General features: G+C 35.2%; 1 protein-coding gene and 1 long non-coding RNA gene across 2 annotated transcripts; one reads left to right on the top strand and one right to left on the bottom strand.

The window, feature by feature from the left end:
- Positions 1 to 1,418: 1,418 nt before the first annotated feature.
- Positions 1,419 to 2,928, bottom strand: LOC122309653. Its single transcript, XR_006242486.1, has 2 exons — positions 1,852 to 2,928; positions 1,419 to 1,638 (listed from the first exon to the last, which is right to left on the bottom strand). It is a non-coding gene; the product is annotated as an uncharacterized LOC122309653 (long non-coding RNA).
- Positions 2,929 to 14,774: 11,846 nt separating this feature from the next.
- Positions 14,775 to 21,919, top strand: LOC122309654 (metallophosphoesterase 1-like). The gene is made up of 4 exons (XM_043123189.1): positions 14,775 to 15,153; positions 15,233 to 15,828; positions 19,352 to 19,438; positions 21,551 to 21,919. Exons 1-4 carry the CDS (start codon positions 14,902 to 14,904, stop codon positions 21,822 to 21,824), a joined length of 1,209 nt encoding a protein of 402 aa, XP_042979123.1. The 5' UTR covers positions 14,775 to 14,901; the 3' UTR covers positions 21,825 to 21,919.
- The last annotated feature ends 188 nt before the right edge of the window (positions 21,920 to 22,107 follow it).

Below are 22,107 nucleotides of genomic sequence, written 5' to 3' on the forward strand. Positions count from 1 at the left end.
AATATAAACTTTAAAAAAAAAAAAACATACCTGCATGCAGATAAAGGAGTAAGGTGTAAAGAAATAGTGTTATGTGGGATCGTGAGATGAGAATTGACAATCTGGCAAGGGCTATCAAATACGTATGTTAATCTACTAAAAAACAAAATGTTAGTTTGCTATATAAAAAAAAAAAAAAATCATTAATCTACTAAATAAATAAAGTGTTAATATACTAAAGGTATTAATCTATTAAATAAATAAATTATATTTTGAATTTGTAGTGAATAGTGAGGCTGTGAGTGTGATAGCCTAGTATCCACTATCGAAGATTTTTTTTTTTTTTTTTTTAATAAAAAGGGTAACCGAGACAAGACAAAATGTCATTCTTTAGTCTTAACCCGTTTGACTCTTTGACTGTAACTCGTAAGGCTTCCACTGGAAGCTTCAAAAATCAAAAGCCAAAAAGGGACGAATGACGATTCAGGCAAACCTTTGTCTGGAAATGCGATGGAGCGAGAGCGAGAGCAAAGCAAGGTTGCAAATCGATTCGGTCACGTAAGAATGTGAGAACTGAGAAAAAAAAAAATGGTCCCTTGCAGATCAGGAAAATGGCCGGAAATGGATCAGTCAGTCGGTGGTCGCGCCTCATAGGTAAAACTTGCTACTTTTCTTCTTCGTTTGAATCATTTTGATGTTGAAAAATAGAGAAAACATTTTGTAAAGGACAAGAGGTTTTATGATGTTAGAAAATGAAGAAAAAAAATGTGAATGATGAGACGTAAAGTATTGTTGTACCATGTGTGAAGGTAATACAGTCTGTAAATCAGTAGATGGCAGCCTAGCAGATTGCCATAAGCTATAACATAGAGATTGAAATGCTTTAGAAAATGGAAAGATGTTAGAAATTATACCGATTATAGTTAGAATTTTTTTTAATTTTATTTATAAAAAAAATGTATTTTATTTTATATGAGATGTGTTTTATTTATTTTATTTTTATATCATATTAAATTTTATAGAGGGATCAAAATAATTTTTAGGGGGGGCCAATACATTATAAACTAATATTATTTTATTAAATTAAAAAAAATTAATATGTATAATTTTTTTTTCCAAATTTCTCCCGGGGGGGGGGGGGGGGCATCACCCCTGCCCCAACGTGGCTCCGCCATTGCTTGTAAGGACAGCAATATCCTCATAAAAGTCTTTAATCCTTGAAACATCCCCTACAGGACCTTAGATTGACAGCTCTGATTTGAACATCTTTGTAGGTATTTTTACTGATATGAGCTCATGTCCCATATTACTAGAAAATTGTCATTCCAGGGGGAGCTTGGTGCTATGAATGGATTATCATCTAAAGGAGACATCAGTGGTACCAAAATTTGGAACAGAAAAATATATTAATCACAATTCACAAGAAATTCAGGAGCTACTGAGTACTATAACTGGGATTATTATGTCTAAAGGAGATAACAGAGGTACCGAAATTTCAATTTTCACATTGACTACTAATCTCAAGAAATTAAGGATTGTTCATTAAAAAGAATGGTAATACTCAACAAGTGAAGAAGATGTATGTACAAGTCATTTGCCTTCACAAATGCCTCTCATATTGGAAGTGAGGGAGGGGGCACCAGTGCTTTCCTTCCATCACTGTATAGAAATTTTAGTATTAGACTCAAGGCAGCTTCCCTTTTGCTTCCCCATGGAAAAATTAGAAGGAAGGAGGTCTGAAAATGCTCCCAAATTTTGCATAAAACTTCAGATGTCATCCTAATGTATTTGTTGTAAACTCTAGAATGATTCATAATGCAGAATAAACAATTGAAATGAATCGTAAAATTGAAATATACAATTAAAGCATACCTCCGGCCATTGATGCTATTCTCTGTTTCTCATTGTTTTCTTCCTTGTTTTGGCACTTTCAAAATCTACTAAACTCACCTTAGATGGTGTAAGACTGAAGGGAATCGAGTTAAGTAAGTTTGGGGACCAAACAATGGTATTTATAGCCAAAGCTTTCATCAAGTTTCGGTAACACGTATCCCACATTCTCAAATTATCATGGAGGCAGTCCCAACGTTTGGAAACGTAGAGTGGACCACTTCAAAACTCCTAGGATGAAGGGGAGCTAGAGACCCGTTCTCTTAACCACTTCTGAGAGAAATCGTCAACATTCTCTCACTTGATCCACACTTCATATCTTAAACCCATCGATAATCTTTATTAAGTAATAAGTACATAAATCATAGTGATAAGTCATCTTATGACGAGTATTATCTTCCATGTATTACCATGTTTTTATTTCTTAAAATTTATGTGGCAATAATTTCTTAATAAGTAAACCCTATGTTTATTCTTGGTCCAACACATATAATTTTTTCTCAAATTAAATCAAGGTGCACATCAATATGAGAAAAACATCAAAATAATGAAGAATTTCATTAAAATAACATTGTTCATACAATGAAAAATTATATAATAGAACCAAGTCTTATATTTATTACATGATCCTTGAATTTCAATGGTGGCATGCCCTTAGTCAAAGGATCAGCTATCATTGACTCAGTTCTGACGTGCACAATGACCACTTTCTTTTCTTTAACACATTCTCTTATGACTAAATACTTAATATCTATGTGTTTACTTCGACTCTTACTATTGTTGTTCTTTGCCATAAAAACAGTAGCTGAATTGTCGCAATATATTCTCAATGGCTTAGAGATAGAGTCCATAACTCTAAGCTCATAAATGAAACTCTTAAGCCATTCACCATGTATCCTGATGTTGATTTGCCTGAATCAATACAACTATCAATGTGATACCCTGTTTCTATGTGTATTTTCATTGAATGAGTATTTTAATTTAATTAATATATTAGTTCTTTTATTTTAATTTATTGTATTTTAATTAGATTTATTTTAGTTTGATGTGGTGTTTAAATTATTTTAGTCGTTTTATAGTTTTTATATTTGTTTTCGTCGAATCAGTTTTTGGACTCCAGAGGTGAGGATTGGACCTCATTTCTCATCTTTTTTTTTTCTTTTCTCTTTTTCTTTTTCTCTTTTTCTTTTTCTCTTTTCCTTTTCTTTTTCCTTTCCTTCTTTTCTTTTTTCTTCTTTTTCTTTCTTCTTCCCGTTCCTTCTTCCGTGCGACGTGCTCTCTCTCTCTCTCTCTCTCTCTCTCTCTCTCTCTCTCTCTCTCTCTCTCTCTCTCTCTCTCTCTCTCTCTCTCTCTCTCTCCTCACTATCACTGTCCAACTTCGGCCACCCAGAACCGCCGCTTGCCGGCAACGTGACCGACACCACCCACACAGAAACTTCGCCCTCCAGCCGATGCATCACCCCACCAAGTTTCACCTCCATTCGAGCCGCCGTTTGCCACCGAGAGCCCATCTAAACCGCACGGTTTTTGTACATTTCCACCACCGTCACTCCACCTCCGGCCACCATCTTTTCACCACTTCATCACCTACCTCTTGCCGTCCTAACCCACCCATTTTCGGCCCTGATTCATTACCGGAGCAGCTCCCATGAGCTCAACTCCGATTTGCCCTTTTTCTGCTTCCACCGCCACCCACAGCCAAAACTCACTTCCTTTAACTTCATAAATATTTTTAGGCTATTCCCTATCAATTTAAAGTCTTGGTTTGTCCCCATTCAAAAGTGGTTATTTTACAACCCACGACCACAGTGTAATTTACACTGTTACGTTGCTTTTTCTCTGTCATTTGCAACGTCGTGATCCTTCGAAAATTACCTTATAGCGCTGTAAGTATTTTTCAAACTCTATTTTAGATTTAAATTTATTATTACTTTTATAATAAATTATTTGACTGGTTGGTTAATTCCGGACTGAGTCCGAGGAGTCGGGGGTCGGATAGATTGAGGACAGAGTTGTTTGTTATTGTTGTTATTGTGATTGGTTGAATGATTTGTATCTTGAGGTGTGCATTACATGATGCATTCATGTACATTTATTAAATTAAGAAAAACTGATTTTTATTTGTATAAATGGATTTTCGGGTGCGTGTGTATTACGACCCCAAGCCGAGATGGGGTATTATCTTGGTGGAGCTCCTCTAGTCACTCGGGAGCGTAATATACTAAGTGACGTCTCGTGGGTTGTCGCTGGGCGACAACGGGAGCAGGCGGGATGGTAACGCTCTCGTACCGACTCCGTGGCCCTTGCTAGCGAGGACTAGAGGATGCTTGGCTACGTACAGTCGGGGCGCGAAACTGGGCATCACTCGTTATGAAGTCACACGCATGGTCGTTACTCGTGGTGTGACGATGGGATCCAGGGGGTGCGGATAACCCCTAAGGGAGGTCATGGTGCATTCGGATTAATTGGATATGGTTTTGAAGTTGGAATTGGGCCAAATGAGATTTTTGGCATGAGTTGGAAAGTAATATGTTTTTGGGGCCAAATGGAATTTTTGGCGTACGTGGAAAAAATGTGATTTTATAGAATATGTGCATTTGGCATTCTTTCATGCATATTGTTCGAGCTTAATATGTTTTTATCTTGTGGCATTTGGATCTTTACTTAACTGCGGTACCTTTTTGGTACCGTAGATTTTGATGCAGAGGTCGAGAAGGAGGAGGAGGCTGAACCCGAGGAAGCGGCTCCGCCGGAGTATTGATTTGGAGTTTCATGCCTTGTAGGTTAGTGTTGAAACGATATTTGAGACTTGTAATATTTTATTATGTATGTTTTAATCGGGTTTGTATTAAACAAAAATTTCGGTACTTAGTTATAAGACTTTATTTATCCGCTGCGTGCTTTTATTGTCCACTTGTTGTATGTACACACACTTGGCACTTGGCGATAGGATGGTGACCCGTGTTGTCATCATCCCGACGTCTCGATTTCCACGCGTCCGTATGTGAGATTTGGGGGCGTTACAATCAAAGTCATAATTTCTTGATTCCTTGAAAGTACCTCATTACTTTCTTTGCAGCTCTCCAGTGGTCTAAACCTGGATTACTCTGATATCGTCACAACATTCCTACAACAAATACAATGTCAAGTCTTGTGCAGACCTGAACATACATTAGGCTCCTGACAGCATAAGCATATGGAATTTTCATCATTTATTCTTTTTCAAAGTCGTTCCTTGGACATTAGCTTAAATTGAACCTATCACCCTTCACAATGAGAGCTACATTTGGTGAACAATCATTCATCCGAAATCTCTCTAAAATTTTATTAATGAAAGTTTCCTGAGACAGACCCAAGATAACTCCAAATCTATCTCTATAGATCTTAATGCCAATGACATAAGATGCCTCACCCATATCCTTCATATCGAAATTTTCAGATAGAAATTGTTTCACCTCATGCAGCATACACTTGTTATTGGTTGCTAGTAAAATGTCATCCACATATAAAATAAGAAAATATATTTTACTCCCACTGACCTTCTGGTATATACATTGATTCATAATATTTTCTACAAAACCGAATGAAGAAACTATATTATGGAATTTCAAATACCATTTGTGAGATGCTTGTTTTAAACCGTATATGGATTTCTTGATCTTGCAAACCAATTGCTCACCATCACTAGAGAGGAATCCTTCAAGTTGTTTCATGTAAACCTCCTTCTCTAGATCTCCATTGAGAAATGCTATTTTCATATCCATCTGTTTGCAACTCAAAGTCAAAATGGGCTACTAATGTCAAAATAACACGCAAGGAATATTTCTTAAATACATGAGAGAAAGTCTCTGTGTAATCAATTCATTTTTTTTTTTTTGAGTGAATCCCTTAGCAACTAGTCTTGCCTTGTATCTCTCAATGTTACCCAATGAGTCTTTTTTTGTCTTAAAAACCTATTTACATCCAATGGCTTTTACCCCATTAGGCAACTCAACAAGATCCCAAATTCCATTACTCTTCATAGAATTTATCTCTTCCTTCATGGCATTGTACCATAATTCTGATTCTTTATAACTCTTGGCTTGTGAAAAGGACTCGGGATCATTTTCGACTCCAATGTTGTAGTCAGACTCTTGTAGACACACAACATAATCATCAGGAATTGCTGATCTCTTGGGTCTAATAGATCTTCTTAATGTTGTAACATCATATTCTTGAGAAGTATGTGGTTCAACTCGTTGTTCAAAAGTTCTTGGCAACTATTGAACTACTTAATCTATTGGAATATTGTCAGCAGCTTGTGGAACTTCAACGATTGGTTGTTCAACACCAGTTTGTACTTGAGGGGTATTATAAATAATAACCAATCTATCACTTGAGGTGGAAGGTTGAAATTCTGAATGATCCTTCTCAGAAATTATGTTCATGGTTTGATCGCTCCCACTGATCAAGTCATTTTTAGGAAACTTTGCATTTCTTGATTCCACAATCCTAGTGCTGTGAGATGGACAATAAAATATGTAACCTTTAGACCTTTCAGCATATCCTATGAAATACCCACTAATGGTCATCGGGTCTAGCTTCTTCAGACAGGCATCCCTAAGCGCGCATATGTCGCAAACTCAATTTCTAGCCTTTCCATAATTCAAATGGTGTTTTAGAAACAGCTTTGGTTGGAACTCAGTTTAATATATATATTGTCATCTTAAGTGCTTCAACCCACAAGGATTTAGAAAGATTGGAGTTGCTAAGCATACTCCACACCATGTCCAATAATGTTCGATTTCTTCTTTCTGCTACAACAATTTGGTTCGGTGAACCAGGTATGGTGTATTGAACAACAATCCCATGCTCTTGAAGAAATTTTGCGAATGGCCCAGGTGCTTGTTCATCCTTTGTGTATCTACCATAATATTCTTCACCTCTATCTAATCTCACGATCTTAATTTACCTATCACATTGTTTCTTTACTTCAGCCTTAAAGATCTTAAAGGCATCCAATATTTCGTTCTTGTTATAAAGCATGTAGAGATACATATATTGTGAGTAATCATATATAAAAGAAATGAAGTATTTCTGACCATGTGAGTCCATGTTTGGACTACATATATCAGTATGTATGATCTCTAATACGTCTGAACTCCTATTAGTACATTTCTTTGACTTGTTGGTCTGCTTTCCCTTTATACAGTACACACAAGTCTCAAAATAGTAAAATCCACAATATTTAGTATTCATTCATTTACTAATATGTTAACTCTTTCTATGAAAATATGACCTAATCTTCGATAGCACAATTTTGAAGAATTCTCATTGATAACATGTTTTAGTGTCAGTGTGAACATGCATCGAATCATAAGTGATATTGTTTTGTAAATTAATGTAGTAAAGACCATCGACAAAGTTCCATTTCCAACACAATTAGATTTATAAAATAAACTAAAAGATGAATTTGAAAAATTAAAGGAATATTCAAAAATTACAAGCCTTGAAACTGAAATAATATTTTTTGAAAAACTTGGAACATTAAAGATCTTTTTATAACTTCAAAACAAATTCACTACTCAAAATTAAATAACAAGTTCCTATAGCTTCCACATGCGAGCCCATCTTGTTTCCTAATAAGATATTTTTCTCACTTCCCACTGGCTTTTTTAGGTTTTGCATACCCTACAAGGAATTCGAAATGTGGATTGTTGATCCAGAGTCAATCCACCATGTGTTAATGTTGACATTAAACATATTAGATTCATAACAAACAAACGAGGTTGGATTATCTTTGTTCACAAGCCATTTTTGAAATTTGGCGCATTCATTTTTCATGTGTCCATTCTTTTTATAGAAGAAATACTTAGAGTCTTTCTTGATTCCAGCACCAGCTTGGAGAGGTATTTTACCTTTTACTTTCTTGTTGGCTTGAGATTTTCCATTTCCATACGTTGCCAGCATTACACTTTCTCCTTGTTCTATTACCAGTCTCCCTTCCTCTTGAACACACATGGTCATTAGTTCATTGATTGACCAATTATCTTTATGTGTGTTGTATGAGATTTTGAAGGGTGTATATTGGTGTGAAAGGGTGTTCAAGATATAGTGCACAAGGAATGATTCCGACATTTCAACCTCGAGTTTTTTCAATTGAGCCACAATGTCCCTTATTTGTATAATGTGCCCGTGCACACCTTTCACATTGGTGAGCCTTAGGGATGAGAACTTCATGATTAGGGTACTTGCTAGTGCCTTGTCTGAAGTGACAAATTGATTATCAATGGCTTTCAGCAAGTCTTGAGCATTTTCATGCTAATCAACAAAACCACGAATACCAGCAGAAATTCTAGTCTTAATGAACATTATGCTGAGGCAATTAGATCGCTCTCATTGTTCATAAAGCGTGATGTCCGCTGCAATGCTGGTATCGGTGAGTGCTGGTGGTTCGCTTTTCCTAATAGCATAGTCTCTATCCATCCATCATAAATGAAGAAGAACTCTCTCTTTCCAGTTCTTATAGTTATCTCCCTTAAGTTCAGGGATATCATAATGAATATCAGAGAAACTTACAAGTTGTACAACTGTAAAAAATTATAGATTACATGCCTATGTTAAAACTGAGGCATAAATAAAATTTCAAGGTTTATCAATGTATATCATGCTTAAAAATTAAATCTAATGACATAAAAATTACTTGTGAACTAAATTTTTAATTCAAGCATATTCAATTATTCTTTATGATAGAATTTATCAAATTATTTACTCAATAATCATGTATAACGCCTATTTTACCGCATAAAGAAATAATACTACTAAGTAAGTTCCCAAGAAAGATTTTTCTTTCATAGACAAAATTTCAAGATTTTTAAGAAAGATTGAAGGGGTCACAATGGTCCCGCTTTAAAATCCAGTCTCCTAGACGGAACCTTCTTAGATGTACACATTCATACTCCCACAGCAAATAGTCCATTAATGATTATAATTTGATGTATATTTTATCTAATATTAAAATTTATGGTAAAACTATCAAATTATTTAATTAATTCATAATTCATGTGGGTAAGTAATGAATAATTTGATATTTTATCCTAATTAATCATATAATAAAATTTCATGTGGGATAAAATTTATTATACTAAGTATGATTAATTACAATTAATGTCCAAATATTATTTATGTGATCCTAATCAATCATGATATATAATTTTTATTTAATTAAAAATGTTGTGGCTATTCTCTAATTATCTAAAAAATCATATTGATCACTAGACATTATACCTTTTATATATAAGGATTAACTAAAAATGAGATAATTGCATAATTCTAACTAAAACTAACATGTTATTATTATGCACAAATTATTTTTCACAATTTAAGCATAAATATTGCATAATTAAAACTATAATATTATACACGACATTTAATTTCATGCTATCAACTATATATATACTCATCAAAATTGCATGTATTAATTTAGAACATAAATAATCAATTCATGCAAACTAAATATGAGCATAATTATTAAATTTGCACAACAATCATCTAAATTGCACACAACTAAATCAAATGATAACTATATGAAAAAAAAAAATGAGTAAACAATTTATAGCATGACCAAACAAATAAACATACTAGTCATTTTAACAAACTAAACGTCAGTTTTTTTTTTTTAAAAGAAAATTGACCTACATAAATGACAGGTCGTTTTTCTCATTCCAAAGAAAATCGGACTCAACTAAACGACACGTCATTTTTTTCAAATGACAAACGACATGTGATTCACAACATACAGAATCAAATGCCCCCACTAAAACAACAGGTAATTTTTTCAAAAATAAAAACAACTTATTGTTTATCCCGTGTCAAATGAAAGCTACGCATCTAAATAAACGACAGGTTGTTTCTCTCATTCCAAAGAAAAATGGACTCAACTAAACGGCATGTCGTTTTTTCCAAATGAAAAACGACGTGTCGTTTACAACATACAGAATCAAAGGCCCCCACTAAAACGATAGGTTGTTTTTCCAAAAGTAAAAACGACGTGTCGTTTACTCCATGTCGAATGAAAGATAATCATGTAAATGACATGTCATGTATATCGTCTTCAACCTCTAGCCATGATGAACAGTCACTCTAACAACCACGTTTTTAACATCAAAAATTATTATTTTCATTTCAAAAAGCTCAGAAATGTTGTTTTGAATATGATTTCAATGCTGTTTTGAATAAAAAACAACCCAATAACAAAACTCAATTTCTTAAAAAGTTTCGGCCAAAAATAGAGATAAACAGAGATAGTGATAAAATACCAAGGCAAAGATGCAACCTGGCTTTGATACCAAATATAAACTCTAGAACAATTCATAATGCGGAATAAACAATTGAAATGAATCGTAAAATCAAAATATACAATTAAAGCATACCTTCGGCCATTGATGCTATTCTCTGTTTCTCATTGTTTTCTTCCTTGTTTTGGCACTTCCAGACTCTACTAAACTCACTTTAGATGGTGTAAGACTGAAGGGAATTGAGTTAAGTAAGTTTGGGGACCAAATGGTGGTATTTTTAGCCAAAGCTTCCATCAAATTTCGGCAACACATGCCCCACGTTCTCAGACTATCATGGAGGTAGCTTTCATTCCCATTGGTCGGTCCAATTCGATCATTTCATTCTCCATCACATTATCCACCTCAAGATCAAGAACTAAATCAACTGTAGCGCCAGAACATCGAGTTGGGGTTGGAGACAGGGACATCGTCTTCCTTTACTTTGGATCCTCCTTTGTGGCACACCAAATCCACTTAGGTTGATCCTTCAACAGGTGCCAACAATGCTTGAATTGGAATGAGCATTTCTTTAACGATTGATACATAACCTTGGCCTAGTCAAACTTGCATATAAACAAAAAAATCAATGTTAAACCAATGTAGGAAAAAATAAATTATTCGTAAAACAAGTAAGAGTATGGAAATTCTACCTTGTCTTTCTTAGTCATGCCACTTTGATTTAATCCTTCAACCTGGATTAGTTTTGCACAAAATTTGTTTGTCGCTTTTTGAATAACCAACCACCGATGTATTAAAGACTTTATTGTCCGTTCATTTATAGTTTCTTTAAATTGTTAGAAGTACTCAAATATTTTTTTCTAAAGTTGGGAATGTTTTTTATCTGTTCTCTGGACGGTATCAAGGCTACAATTCAGCCATGCGAAGACACGTAACTTGTCTTCTTCAGAGGTGAAGTTCACACCCCTGACTGATTTCCTAATGCTGATAGGCTCGTTAGGGAGTAGGGATGGAGAGTCATCAAGGGTCATAGGAGATGTTCCACTTTGCCAACCGTAAGTGGGGTCGAGTTGAGAATCTCGACTAAGGAGGTTGGTGAAGTACATATGTCTAGGATCTTGTGAATCTATTTCTAAAAAAAAAAAATTGAAATGTTAGACACGTCACTTTGAAGTTTGGGGTTTAGTCGAGGTCTTTGGCTCAGAAACCGGTTGGTGACATATTGGAAATTTGGCCAGCCACTCATGGCTGCAACAACCGGTTGTCAATACTTGTTGGCCATCCAAGTTACCTAACCATTGAGGAAATGACCATAAATTCCTCGTATCCCCACATGCGGTTGTCATCATCATAGTCGATGGGGTTTAGTTTACGCATTATTTCTCTATCACAACATAATACAAAACAACAACCAAACAGCATGCAAATCACAATAATACTAAATAAGAGCATCCTCATCCAATTTATTAATATGTCGAATATATTAATAAATAAAAATACTCAGAATGGTGTAAATATTGACAGTATGCGTAAGCAAGGAGTTCAATATCGAATAGTTGCAAAACTCCACCCGAACCCCGATTACCTTTTGTGGAAAGTACCACAAACTGCAATATGGCCATTCGGGTGAGGATTACCCCGCCATATCGATGAGGCCTCATTAACACTTGTGACTTAACCCGCACTATAACACTATCATTAAAACCTAATAACAGCCCACTCCCCTAAGAGATACGCAACACTGCAAATGACCCAACATCAAATAAAAAATTAAAACATCAAATGAACTGTAGAAAAGCACTGATATTACCAAGACAGTTGCAATATTCCAATAACTAAGCATATAGAAAATGAGCATGTTATTGGTGCACCATTAAAAAAACTATCCATTCATACATGTGAATAAATAAAATTATTACCCCGACAAAAGCAACCAAAACTCAAAGATAAAGTCAATTAATAACAGTCCAAGAAATATATGAAGAGGAAGGCAACCGGAATACAAAGAAGAGTGTGGAAATGTGAAAATAGAATAAATATATAACATAGCCAGCTAGTATGAATTCCTCTCCCCATTGCACAAACAGACGGAATGTGAGAACATCAAGAATGAATATAGAATACAAAAAAACACACAAGAGAATCATCACCATAAAGTTTTTTTTTAAAATAAATTATTTATTTAAAAAAACCATTCTTGCATTTTCAACAAAGGTTTATAAAATTATTTCATGAAATATGAAAAAAAAAACATTCTTGACAGTACTGATATTCATTGATTGAAATAAAAAGATAAAGCATCAAGTGGAAAGTTAATAAATAATTAACCCATTCAAATCTCAGAAAAAGCAAAAAAATTTAAAGCTCTAGAAAGTAGTTGTAAAGAAATTCATTGTCAAACAAAATCATTATTGGTAAGAACAGTTGCATAAAGGTTTGCATGTCATATTCTGTGTAATATCTTTATGTAGCTTCTTATAGCTCTAGTTGGAAATTGAAAGGTTGTCATGTGGACTTAGCAGAAGATCTATCAAGAGTTAAAGAATACAAATCTATAAAAGTGGAAGGATAAGTGAAAAAGATATGCAAAGCCAGCTCTTTAAAGCATGTTTTGAGTTTACTTGAATCCAAACTTTGGAAATTATGATAAGACTTTAGTTTATCGAGAGTCGTCTAATATATGGTCCATATCCTGTTATTTTATTTTATTTTTTATATTTGTATATCAAATAGCATTAATTCCTCTCAAATTGTAGCTTCTATCCAATCTATTGTTTATCAACCAATAGATTATTTGTCTAGATGTTTCCAGGAGCTTTAATTACTCATTTGGTGGAGAAAATGAGCATAGTATCAAACATTAAACTTCAAATTAGGGTCCAATTTAAACTAAGTAGAAGTTCATATGTATAAGTGAGACTAGAATAGTAGTTTGAGAGATATAAACCTAAAATCATGCCATGTGAGAGATATATTTATATTTGTAAAAAGGCTATACCAACGATTATAATATAGAGTTGTGTGTAGGGAAACTGCACTTGCTAATTATATTCCCAATAGGAGTCGGAAAGCCCAAGAACTAATTTTCCAAACACAAGTTCTTAGTAACAAACAAGAGCAAGAGAGAAAATGACAAGAGACTACAGAATACAAGGAAAACGATGGAACCCCATTTCTTTTCCAGTACCAACTAAGAAAACTACAACGGCAAAAAGAATTGAAAGCTCGGACATTTAATGGCAACTAAGAACCACCTATTTTTAAACAACTAACTATAATCTAAGAGTTACTATAAGCACCATGGCCAGTAAACAAAATATCCAATGAATTGCATTCAACTAAACCAACTTTTCTTGAGATTGATGGAGGAAGTAGTTGACCAAAAATCGAAAAATAAATGCTTGTTTGGTAGATTTAAAGGAAATAGAAATATTGAAGATGACAAACCTAAGAATTAACAGCTTAATTAAAGAATATAAGAAGTAATATTGAGAACAAAATCCCAACATATGTGAATTGAAACATAATTTTTAATATTGAGTCAAACAAAGTTTGGTGATTATCTTGTTAAAAAAATAATATTTTTGGGATTAACCAACAAGAGTAAGAAGTCCTACATTTCTCCTGATTAGGCATATAAATTACAGAGCTTACTAGTGAAGACCATGGCTCCATTTCATTGAGAGGGGGTCCTTAAATAAGGCTCTCCCCAACATAATCAATGGAAAGTTAATAAAGAATCCACCTATTCAATTATATACAGCCAAGAACCGCATCAACACTAAAACATGCTATCAAAGAAAATTGGATCTGAAGAATTTGGACCTGCATTATTACATCCAACACAGTCAAAAATTGTAAAAGAACTCAAAATCCAATCCGTAACTATAAATTCTCCTCAAAACCAAAAACCCAACACACCAAATCCTCAAAAAGCCACAATCGCAACCCTCTCTTTTCTCTTCTCACTTAATAAATGGATCAATAAAGAAAAATGGTAAAACATGAGAGACAAATTAAAAAAAAAAAATATGTGAGAAAGCATCTCAACTTTCTCGACAGCCAAATGGTCTCAGTGAAGATGAAAGAGCCAAAGAAATTCGTACCCAAAGAGAGAGCCGACGCAGAGAGAGAGAGAGAGAGAGAGAGAGAGAGAGAGAGAGAGAGAGAGAGAGAGAGAGAGAGAGAGAGTTGTAGGCAAAGATCTCTCACAGACTTGAGGGCAGAGAGAAACAGAGAAGGAGAGAGAAAGGAAAAAAATAGAAGAAAATGAGTGAAGAGAGAAAGTAATGATGGAAATTTTTATTTACAGAAATTGTCGATGGAGAGCTGCAATCTATGGTGGAGCGTTGCGAGGGAGGGGCCAACCGTTTATCCTAACAAGAGAGAAAAAGACCCAGGGCAGGAGGAGACTTCGCTGGGGCTAAGGAACGATGGGATATACAGTCGTTCTCTAAATATGAAAAACCTCTTTATAGACCATAAAATATTTCCATAAAATAAGAATTGGGATGTGAAGGAAATTTTCTAAAATATTCTCTACAATACAGGAATAATATACAGACTAGATGCTCTTAAAAGGCTACGATGAATAAAACAAGTTTCCTTTAAAAAAAAAAAAAATGTTTTAATGCGATGGTCCCTGTCGGCTTTGGGCCTTGGGGTATAACCAAGTAACTGTACAAACCGTACCACAAATGGCGCACCCAGTTCCCAATCCCCGAAACCCAAACCCACGCCCTTGCCGCTCGTTCCAACAATGGCGGTCGCGTGGAGGCCAGCGTTGCCTCTGATCACGATCTTGGCTCTGATCGTTTACGAAGAGCGGGTCTCGATTCCTTCCTGCAAAATCGTGCTGGGCGCCGCTGATCTCAGTCAACCAGCCACTGAATTTGTAGAGGACCCGGAAGACTTGAAGGTGATGATGGTCGCCAATTTGCTCTTGTTAGGTTCCGAAGCTGGCTTTGTTGAGTTATATTTCAGAGACTATTACATGACCAAATTCTTTCGGGTAATTTTTCAAGTTTTTATTCTTATTTTCATCTTGGAAATTGATTTTTCGATTGAGACAATGCTAATGTCTTTTCCAGAAATCTTTCGAAATTTTGAATCCTGATATGCTGCTAGTCTTGGGAGACATTTCTGCGAAAGGTTCAGAGTTGACGAGGGCTAAATGGGTATCTGTGCTTCATCAGTTTCACGGACTGTTGGGCCCATTTCTTGGACTTCCTTATCATGTTATTCTCGGCGACAGGGACATTGGACAATGCAGCAGTTTGAATGTGAAATCAGTCAATTGGGTTGCTAGCAACTTCCCAGGATTGGACTGGGCCGGTTGTGGTGCCTTTGAAATCAGTAACATAAGCTTCGTCTCGCTTAATTCTGTGTCTTTACTTTGTGGCATTAATAATCTACGGTTTGGAGTTGAGAGAGTAGTAGAGAGAGAAAGTGTGGAATTACAAATGGAAGCTGAAGACGCTACTGAACCAGTGAATGAGTATAGTGAAATCAGAGAGATAAACCATAACTTCGGCTGGAAAGCAAATACTATTTCATCTGGATCTGGTCCTGTTCTTCTACTTCACTTTCCTTTACACAGGACAGCAGATGGCAGCTGCAGTGCGGTTGACTCTTTTGGGAAAAGTCTGAAACTTTCACGAGAGAGTTCGAATGCGCCGGATGGCAGGTGGGTGAATTTCTTTCATTCCACTCACTTTCATTCTTGGTGGGAATAATATATATTTTTTATGCCTTAAGCATGTTTTTGCGAAGAATCTCTTCGGAAATTTCCCTTTCAGTTTGGTAGCAAGCTTAAAGCATGGCGTTGAACGAACTCTCATATGGTTTGGTAACAAACAGTAACCACTAACTGTAGTCTACTACTATATTTCATTGATCATTATCGCCGCTTAAAAATTCTAGCTTGCTGTAATGGTATGGTTGGGAAATGATTTTACTCTAGTGAGATTAAACACTTCCGTACTTATATTAGGTGATTTTTATCAAGTTCATATTCTTGTTTGTCTTGACAGCAGAAATAGTCATATTTTTTTTTATAAGTAAGAAGCAAAAACGTGTATAGGCAAAGCCCATGTATACAGGAAGTATACAGAAGAAAACACCTAAATGCATTCTAAGAAACAGAAAGCGACAACAGAAAATCATGAAGAGTGCACAATAAAGTTCTGGAGTTGCTCCAAAGTACGCTCCTTGTCATCAAAACACCACTCATTCCTTTCCATCCAAATACACCACATATGACACAAAGGATCCACCTTCCAAGCCGCATCCACTTGAGAACGACCATGAAGCCCATTCCAACACGCAAGAAGAACAACCACTCTCAAAGGCATCACCCAAGCCAAGCCGATTCTACAAAAAATCCCATCCCACAAAGCCCTTGCCACCTCACAATGCAAAAGTAATGATTCACGGTTTCCCCATGCTTCTTACACACGAAGCACCAATCCATAACCATAATACACCACTTCCTTAAATTGTCCAATGTCAGAATTTTTCCAAGAGTCCATATGAAAAAAGCAACTTTGGAAGGTACATGATTGCATTGGCATTGGCTTCATTAAAGCTATCTTCAAAATTTGATGAAAAGTACATGTTTTCCAGTCCAAAACCTCCCTAGCCATATCCCCACATTGGATTAGCCATTTGATTCATCAAAATAATAATATAATATTATTTATTTAATAATAATAAATTTTTTGCATACTTTGCAATTACACTAACCATATGTTAATTAACAATTTAATGTGATACTTAAATTATTGTTTCCCAACTAATTTTTTGCCTCAACCTAATTATCCAACAAACACATTTTGCCAACCCTTTTTCTAATATTAACATTTCATACTAATATTAACAGAGGTATCTTAACAAAATTCTCCAGGTCTTTGAAGTGAGCAAATTGTTTCTCATAGCCTTTTCATTTGTAATGACTTTAGTTGGTGCCACCAAGTGCAAGAGTACCTAGCAAGAAACACACCAAATAAAAACAACAAAAATATCTAACGACAAGGACATCAATAATTTCCAAATCACCAGTCATTTTATAATCATTGATCTTCAATGAATATACTAAACTTTGGAACAAAAACAAGAACTTTAAAGTAAACAAATTACAAAGTAAACAAACCCACAAGCAAAATTGCAAGAAATGGGGGTTGGGCTACCCTTGATCATTGTATGATTTGATTTTCTTGCACTGGGCATGGTGAAAGTTTAAGGTCAAAGGTCATGAATGTTTAAAAAAGATGAGTAGTTATAAGTTAATATACCAGCCAGTATAAAGCAGAAACACCCTGTAAATCAAGGTGAACTGCAAAAGAAAGTGTTTAATCTAGAGCCCTTTTATGCTTTTTGTAATGGTTAAAGTTAATGCACTCTATTTTAATCCTTGAAAAAATGTTGAACCAGGCATCCAAACAAAGAAATTAAAAACAGAAGAAACAAAAAGATAAAACATATAAAATATAAAACATACAGACTGCTTTATTACTCTACCAAGGCCTTTTTCCCTCCTCTCGTATGGTGTCTTTACATATCTTCACACATGAATTCACACATATCTTCACACACAAAAATCAAATGGGATATGTTTTTAGTATTGTTCTTCAGGTCAGCAAACAATAAATTCCCATTTCTAGGCAACAAAAAAGGTTTGTAATTTCATCTTCACTCTTGAATTTCTACATCTGAGATGTGAATACATAATATAACTCATCTTTGCCATTCAACAATGAGCCAACAACTGAAAATTCCCACTGCAATTATCACTTTCAGTGTTGCAACAGTCTCATAAAGCGAATATTAAGATTTCTGGCAACTATAATTAACTCTTAGTAAACAATTAAAATATAATGAGTGTTATTAGAGAGATAATAACACATAAAGGAACTCAACAAGATTATCAATATGCATTGGAAGTCATCCATAAAGGAACTCAGTTTAGCACACAAACACAGAGGCATAAATCTCAAAATGGTTTTTCATGCCGCTTTTACCTTATACCCACCTGAGTAGGTTAACAAATGGAAGGAATTTTAACCAAATAAATTCCGTTTCCGGTGGTGGGGGTGGGGGAGAGCAAAAAGGCTTATCAATTTTCTGACGAAAAATAGAAGATCGTTGTCCTGGCATCCCCTGGACTCAGCAGTGATTTCTTGGATTGGGCAGTGATTTCCTTGACCCCTCAATCGCGATATACTCGAATGACATCACTAAGATTTCCTCATGCTCCTCAAGTGCGATTTAGATGGGGAAGGGTGAGTTTATGAGGTTGGGTTTAGTGAAACCTAAATCAAAAATGGAGAGAAGAGGAGAGAGGGAGCGTCGGGCTCTAGAGGGAAGTGAGAAAGAGAGAGAAAAAAGAAAGGGAAGAGAGAAAATGGAGAGGAAAAATTGAAAGGGAGAAATGAAACTTTTTTTCGGATTCACTTGCAAAAGAAACATCTGAAGAGAAAGGGAGAGGAAGAGAAAGAGTCTGGGAGAAAGAAATGGAATCACTGGCGAAAAGTGAGAGAGCAATTGGAAGAAGTTATTTGGAATAAAATAATGGAATAGACTATGAATAGTGAGCCTTCAAATATGAAGATGAAAATAAATTTACTGTAGCTCAAAGTTTGAGTTTTGATGTTTAGCCAATCCAATGCCAGCAATTTAATCCCAAGCCATTCAAATTTTGGGGATTCGTTCATTTTACCGAGACCGATGCCAGTGCTCTGAGACCTCCAAATACACTTCCAAGGAAAATGAGGACTATTCTGAAAAGTCAACAGCTTATAATCCGACATGAGCGTTCTTGGATGAACTGAAGCAATTTTTCTACAATACTTTTACTTTCTTGGGCTCGGCCATTATTTGTAATACAGACATTCTTCATGACTTGCTTGTATCTCTCACTATTACCTAGTTGTAATTAGGCATGCTAGCTGTATACTACTGGTGTACTTAGGCAATACCTTTTATATCAATAAAATTTTACTTTTATCTATCAAAAAATAATAATAATACAATCAAACAGTGAATTTTTTTCTCCCCTTATGATTGCCATACGTTTTCCATACAAGTTTTCCATATTATTTCTGAGAAGGCATAGTGATCTTATGTTTGCCATTCATTTATTGCTTCTTTCAATTGCTTTCAAGCTCCATATTGGTAGTTCTCTTAATTTTATGTCAAATTCTTTTCCTTAGGGGACTTGTTGGGATTGGGCCATACAAGTTATTGCACACTCTCCCACCAAATGTTACCGAATACATTTTTCAGGCCCTTAAACCAAGGTAACTCCATGTTTTTGTTTCAGATTTTATTTGCTTGTCTTCATAAGACATGAACTTGTCCACTACCATTCTTTCTTATATATTCGTGTTGCATCCTTTTGTGAGTCTCCTGTAATTTAATTTATATAGGCTTCTTTCTTGACAGTCTTTTTGTAGTGATAATCTTTAGATTTCCCGCTTCAATATGTTGGAACATTTTGTCACACTGTCCATCAGATGTGTAGATTTTGTCTTATAGTTTATATGTGATGCAAATTCTTGTGACCGCCAAAATTTCCTATCTTTGTCCATAATATTGTTTAACTTTTTGGGAATGTGGTGATGGAAAGAGGTATTCAATTGATTGTTTTTTTTATCGCTAATGTATTCAATGGATTATAATTTCACATTCTTTCGCCATTCCTTAAGCACCTTATTAGTCATGCAAACTGTGGTTAGTGATAAAGGATGGTTATAATACATCCATTAAATAATGTGATCCAAGATTTTTTTGAACAGCCATGAAATCAAAAAGAGTTCTAATGCGAGGTCCCAAAGCATGATAGAGTTTGAATGTAAGAGCTCAAAGCGTGCATATAAGCAAATATTGAAGTTCGTCAGGAAATAGTTTTAAGCAAGTTCCCATTCAGTTCTATATCATTGAATTCCTCTCCCTCCAGATTGTCCACATAATGCTAAGAGGAACACCACCTGAACCTCACCTTTAGCATGACAATGAAGCCTCCCTCTCCAACTTGCAAACTCCCCTAACAGTCCTAGGCATCTCCAGAGCAATCCAAACATTGAGGCTTATAAAGGAGGGATACTAGGTGTGTGTTGTTTTTTTTTTTTTTTTTGTGTGGGGGGGGGGGGGGGGGGGGGGGGTGTTGATTTAGCTAGAAAACTACAAAATTAAAATTTTGATAATTTTTTAGCTGTGTGGCAAACGGCATGTGGACTAATTTTACATATACTATTTGCTTAAAGGGATGTCTTGGTAAATTTTATCATATGAGAGTGCATTGCAACAATTCTTTTGAGAGAGTGCCAATAGCCAAGTCAGAAGTTTATAGGGAAATTATATCAAGGTTGATAGTTTTGGGTGCTAAAGCCTAATTTGCCATTAAATACTAGGTAGATCTCAGTTGATTGTGAGGATGTTTATGTCAGTGTTACTGTTTCACTTACCATATTTGAATTCTTTGGGGAAATTTCTTGTCTTTCTTTAAGTTTGGGTCTAATTTCCCGAATGTTAACACTCTTAGCCTAATGTCATTTGGATGCTTTTAGAAATTTCTACCGTATTTGTAGCTGTTTCTTTTTTTCTTTCCTTTTGTTGGGAAGAAGGGGAGTGGTGAGAATGGATGATTTGTTAAGTCATTTCGTTACAAAGCTCATTGGTTTGATCTGCAATTTTTGTTTTCGTCTATAGCTATCATGCCGAGCTTCTCCTAGGCATAAACATACCTGTACGGTATTCTTAGTAATTGCAAAAGAGTGACTAAAAGTTTCTCTCTGTTTTGCAATTTTTTCATTTACTGTTGTGCTTGGAATCTTTTGCCAAGTTACTGAGTTGCACTTGTATTTATAACTCCCTTTTGAAATTTCATCAACTGTGGAAACACTATTCGATTTAGAAGTTTCTTCTTCTTCTTTTGGGATAAGTAGCGATCTAAAAATTTCTCAACTACTAAGGAACTTCTTTTCTTTTGGATCACATGTCAAGAGAATTCTTGATTTTGATCCCACAATCTATATAAAAATCATTGTCGGTGGTATTCTGATTTGAGTTTCTGTTTACTTGTGACATTATTCCTGGTCATCTTACACTTCCTTATCTGTATCTAATATCTAAATATGCAAAGTTAGTGGCTTCATGCAAGTTCCATTCTCAATAGTGCTAGTACTAGGTGTAATAGCTGACTGAAGGCAATTCTCAATACTTAAGTTTAGTTAGGGTTTGTGTAAGTTGATACAGGTTTTCAGTGAGTTGGCAGAATACTTTATTTTCAAAAATTCTATCACCTTCTATTTTTGTTGATAAGTTGCTGTATTCCTCCGTATTACAACGCTCAAAAACTAATCATTTGCTCCAGTAAGCTAATCAATTGTTCCTCTTTCCTCTCTTTATAGGATTGTTTTCAGTGCACACACCCATGGATTTTGTGATCATCTTCACCCAGATGGAACCCGTGAGGTGACTGTTCCGGCCATGACATGGAATTCAGGGGATGACCCTGGATTTGTTGTTGCCACTTTCCACAGAAACAGGAAGGCAGTGAGTGTGAGCTATTGCTCTCTTGCTAGAGAATCTCATGTCATTGTAGCTTATATATCTTTCACAGTTGTGTTTGTATTAACAATGCTCATTGCTAAACCTCCCCTTTTGAGATGTTTAAGAAGATGATGATTTAATACGCTGTGTTGTACATTATTGTCTTTATAAATTTCTTGTATTTGTACTCTTTATTTTTAAATAAAATATTTTTTTCATTTGTTAAAGATCCTAGAAAGAAAGAATTTTACTGTTCCGCGTTTTACTGGAAAACAAATTCCTAGGTTTTTAGTGGAATCTCAAATCGGTGTGTTCCGGACTTTAATGTATTCTGTTGGCACTTGTTGCTCTCATTTTTATAATAGATAAGTGATTTGATTAAGCATAATAACGTGTTATGTTATAGCTTTGGACT

Source organism: Carya illinoinensis, chromosome 5 (assembly GCF_018687715.1).
Source record: "Carya illinoinensis cultivar Pawnee chromosome 5, C.illinoinensisPawnee_v1, whole genome shotgun sequence".
Taxonomy (NCBI): Eukaryota; Viridiplantae; Streptophyta; class Magnoliopsida; order Fagales; family Juglandaceae; genus Carya; species Carya illinoinensis.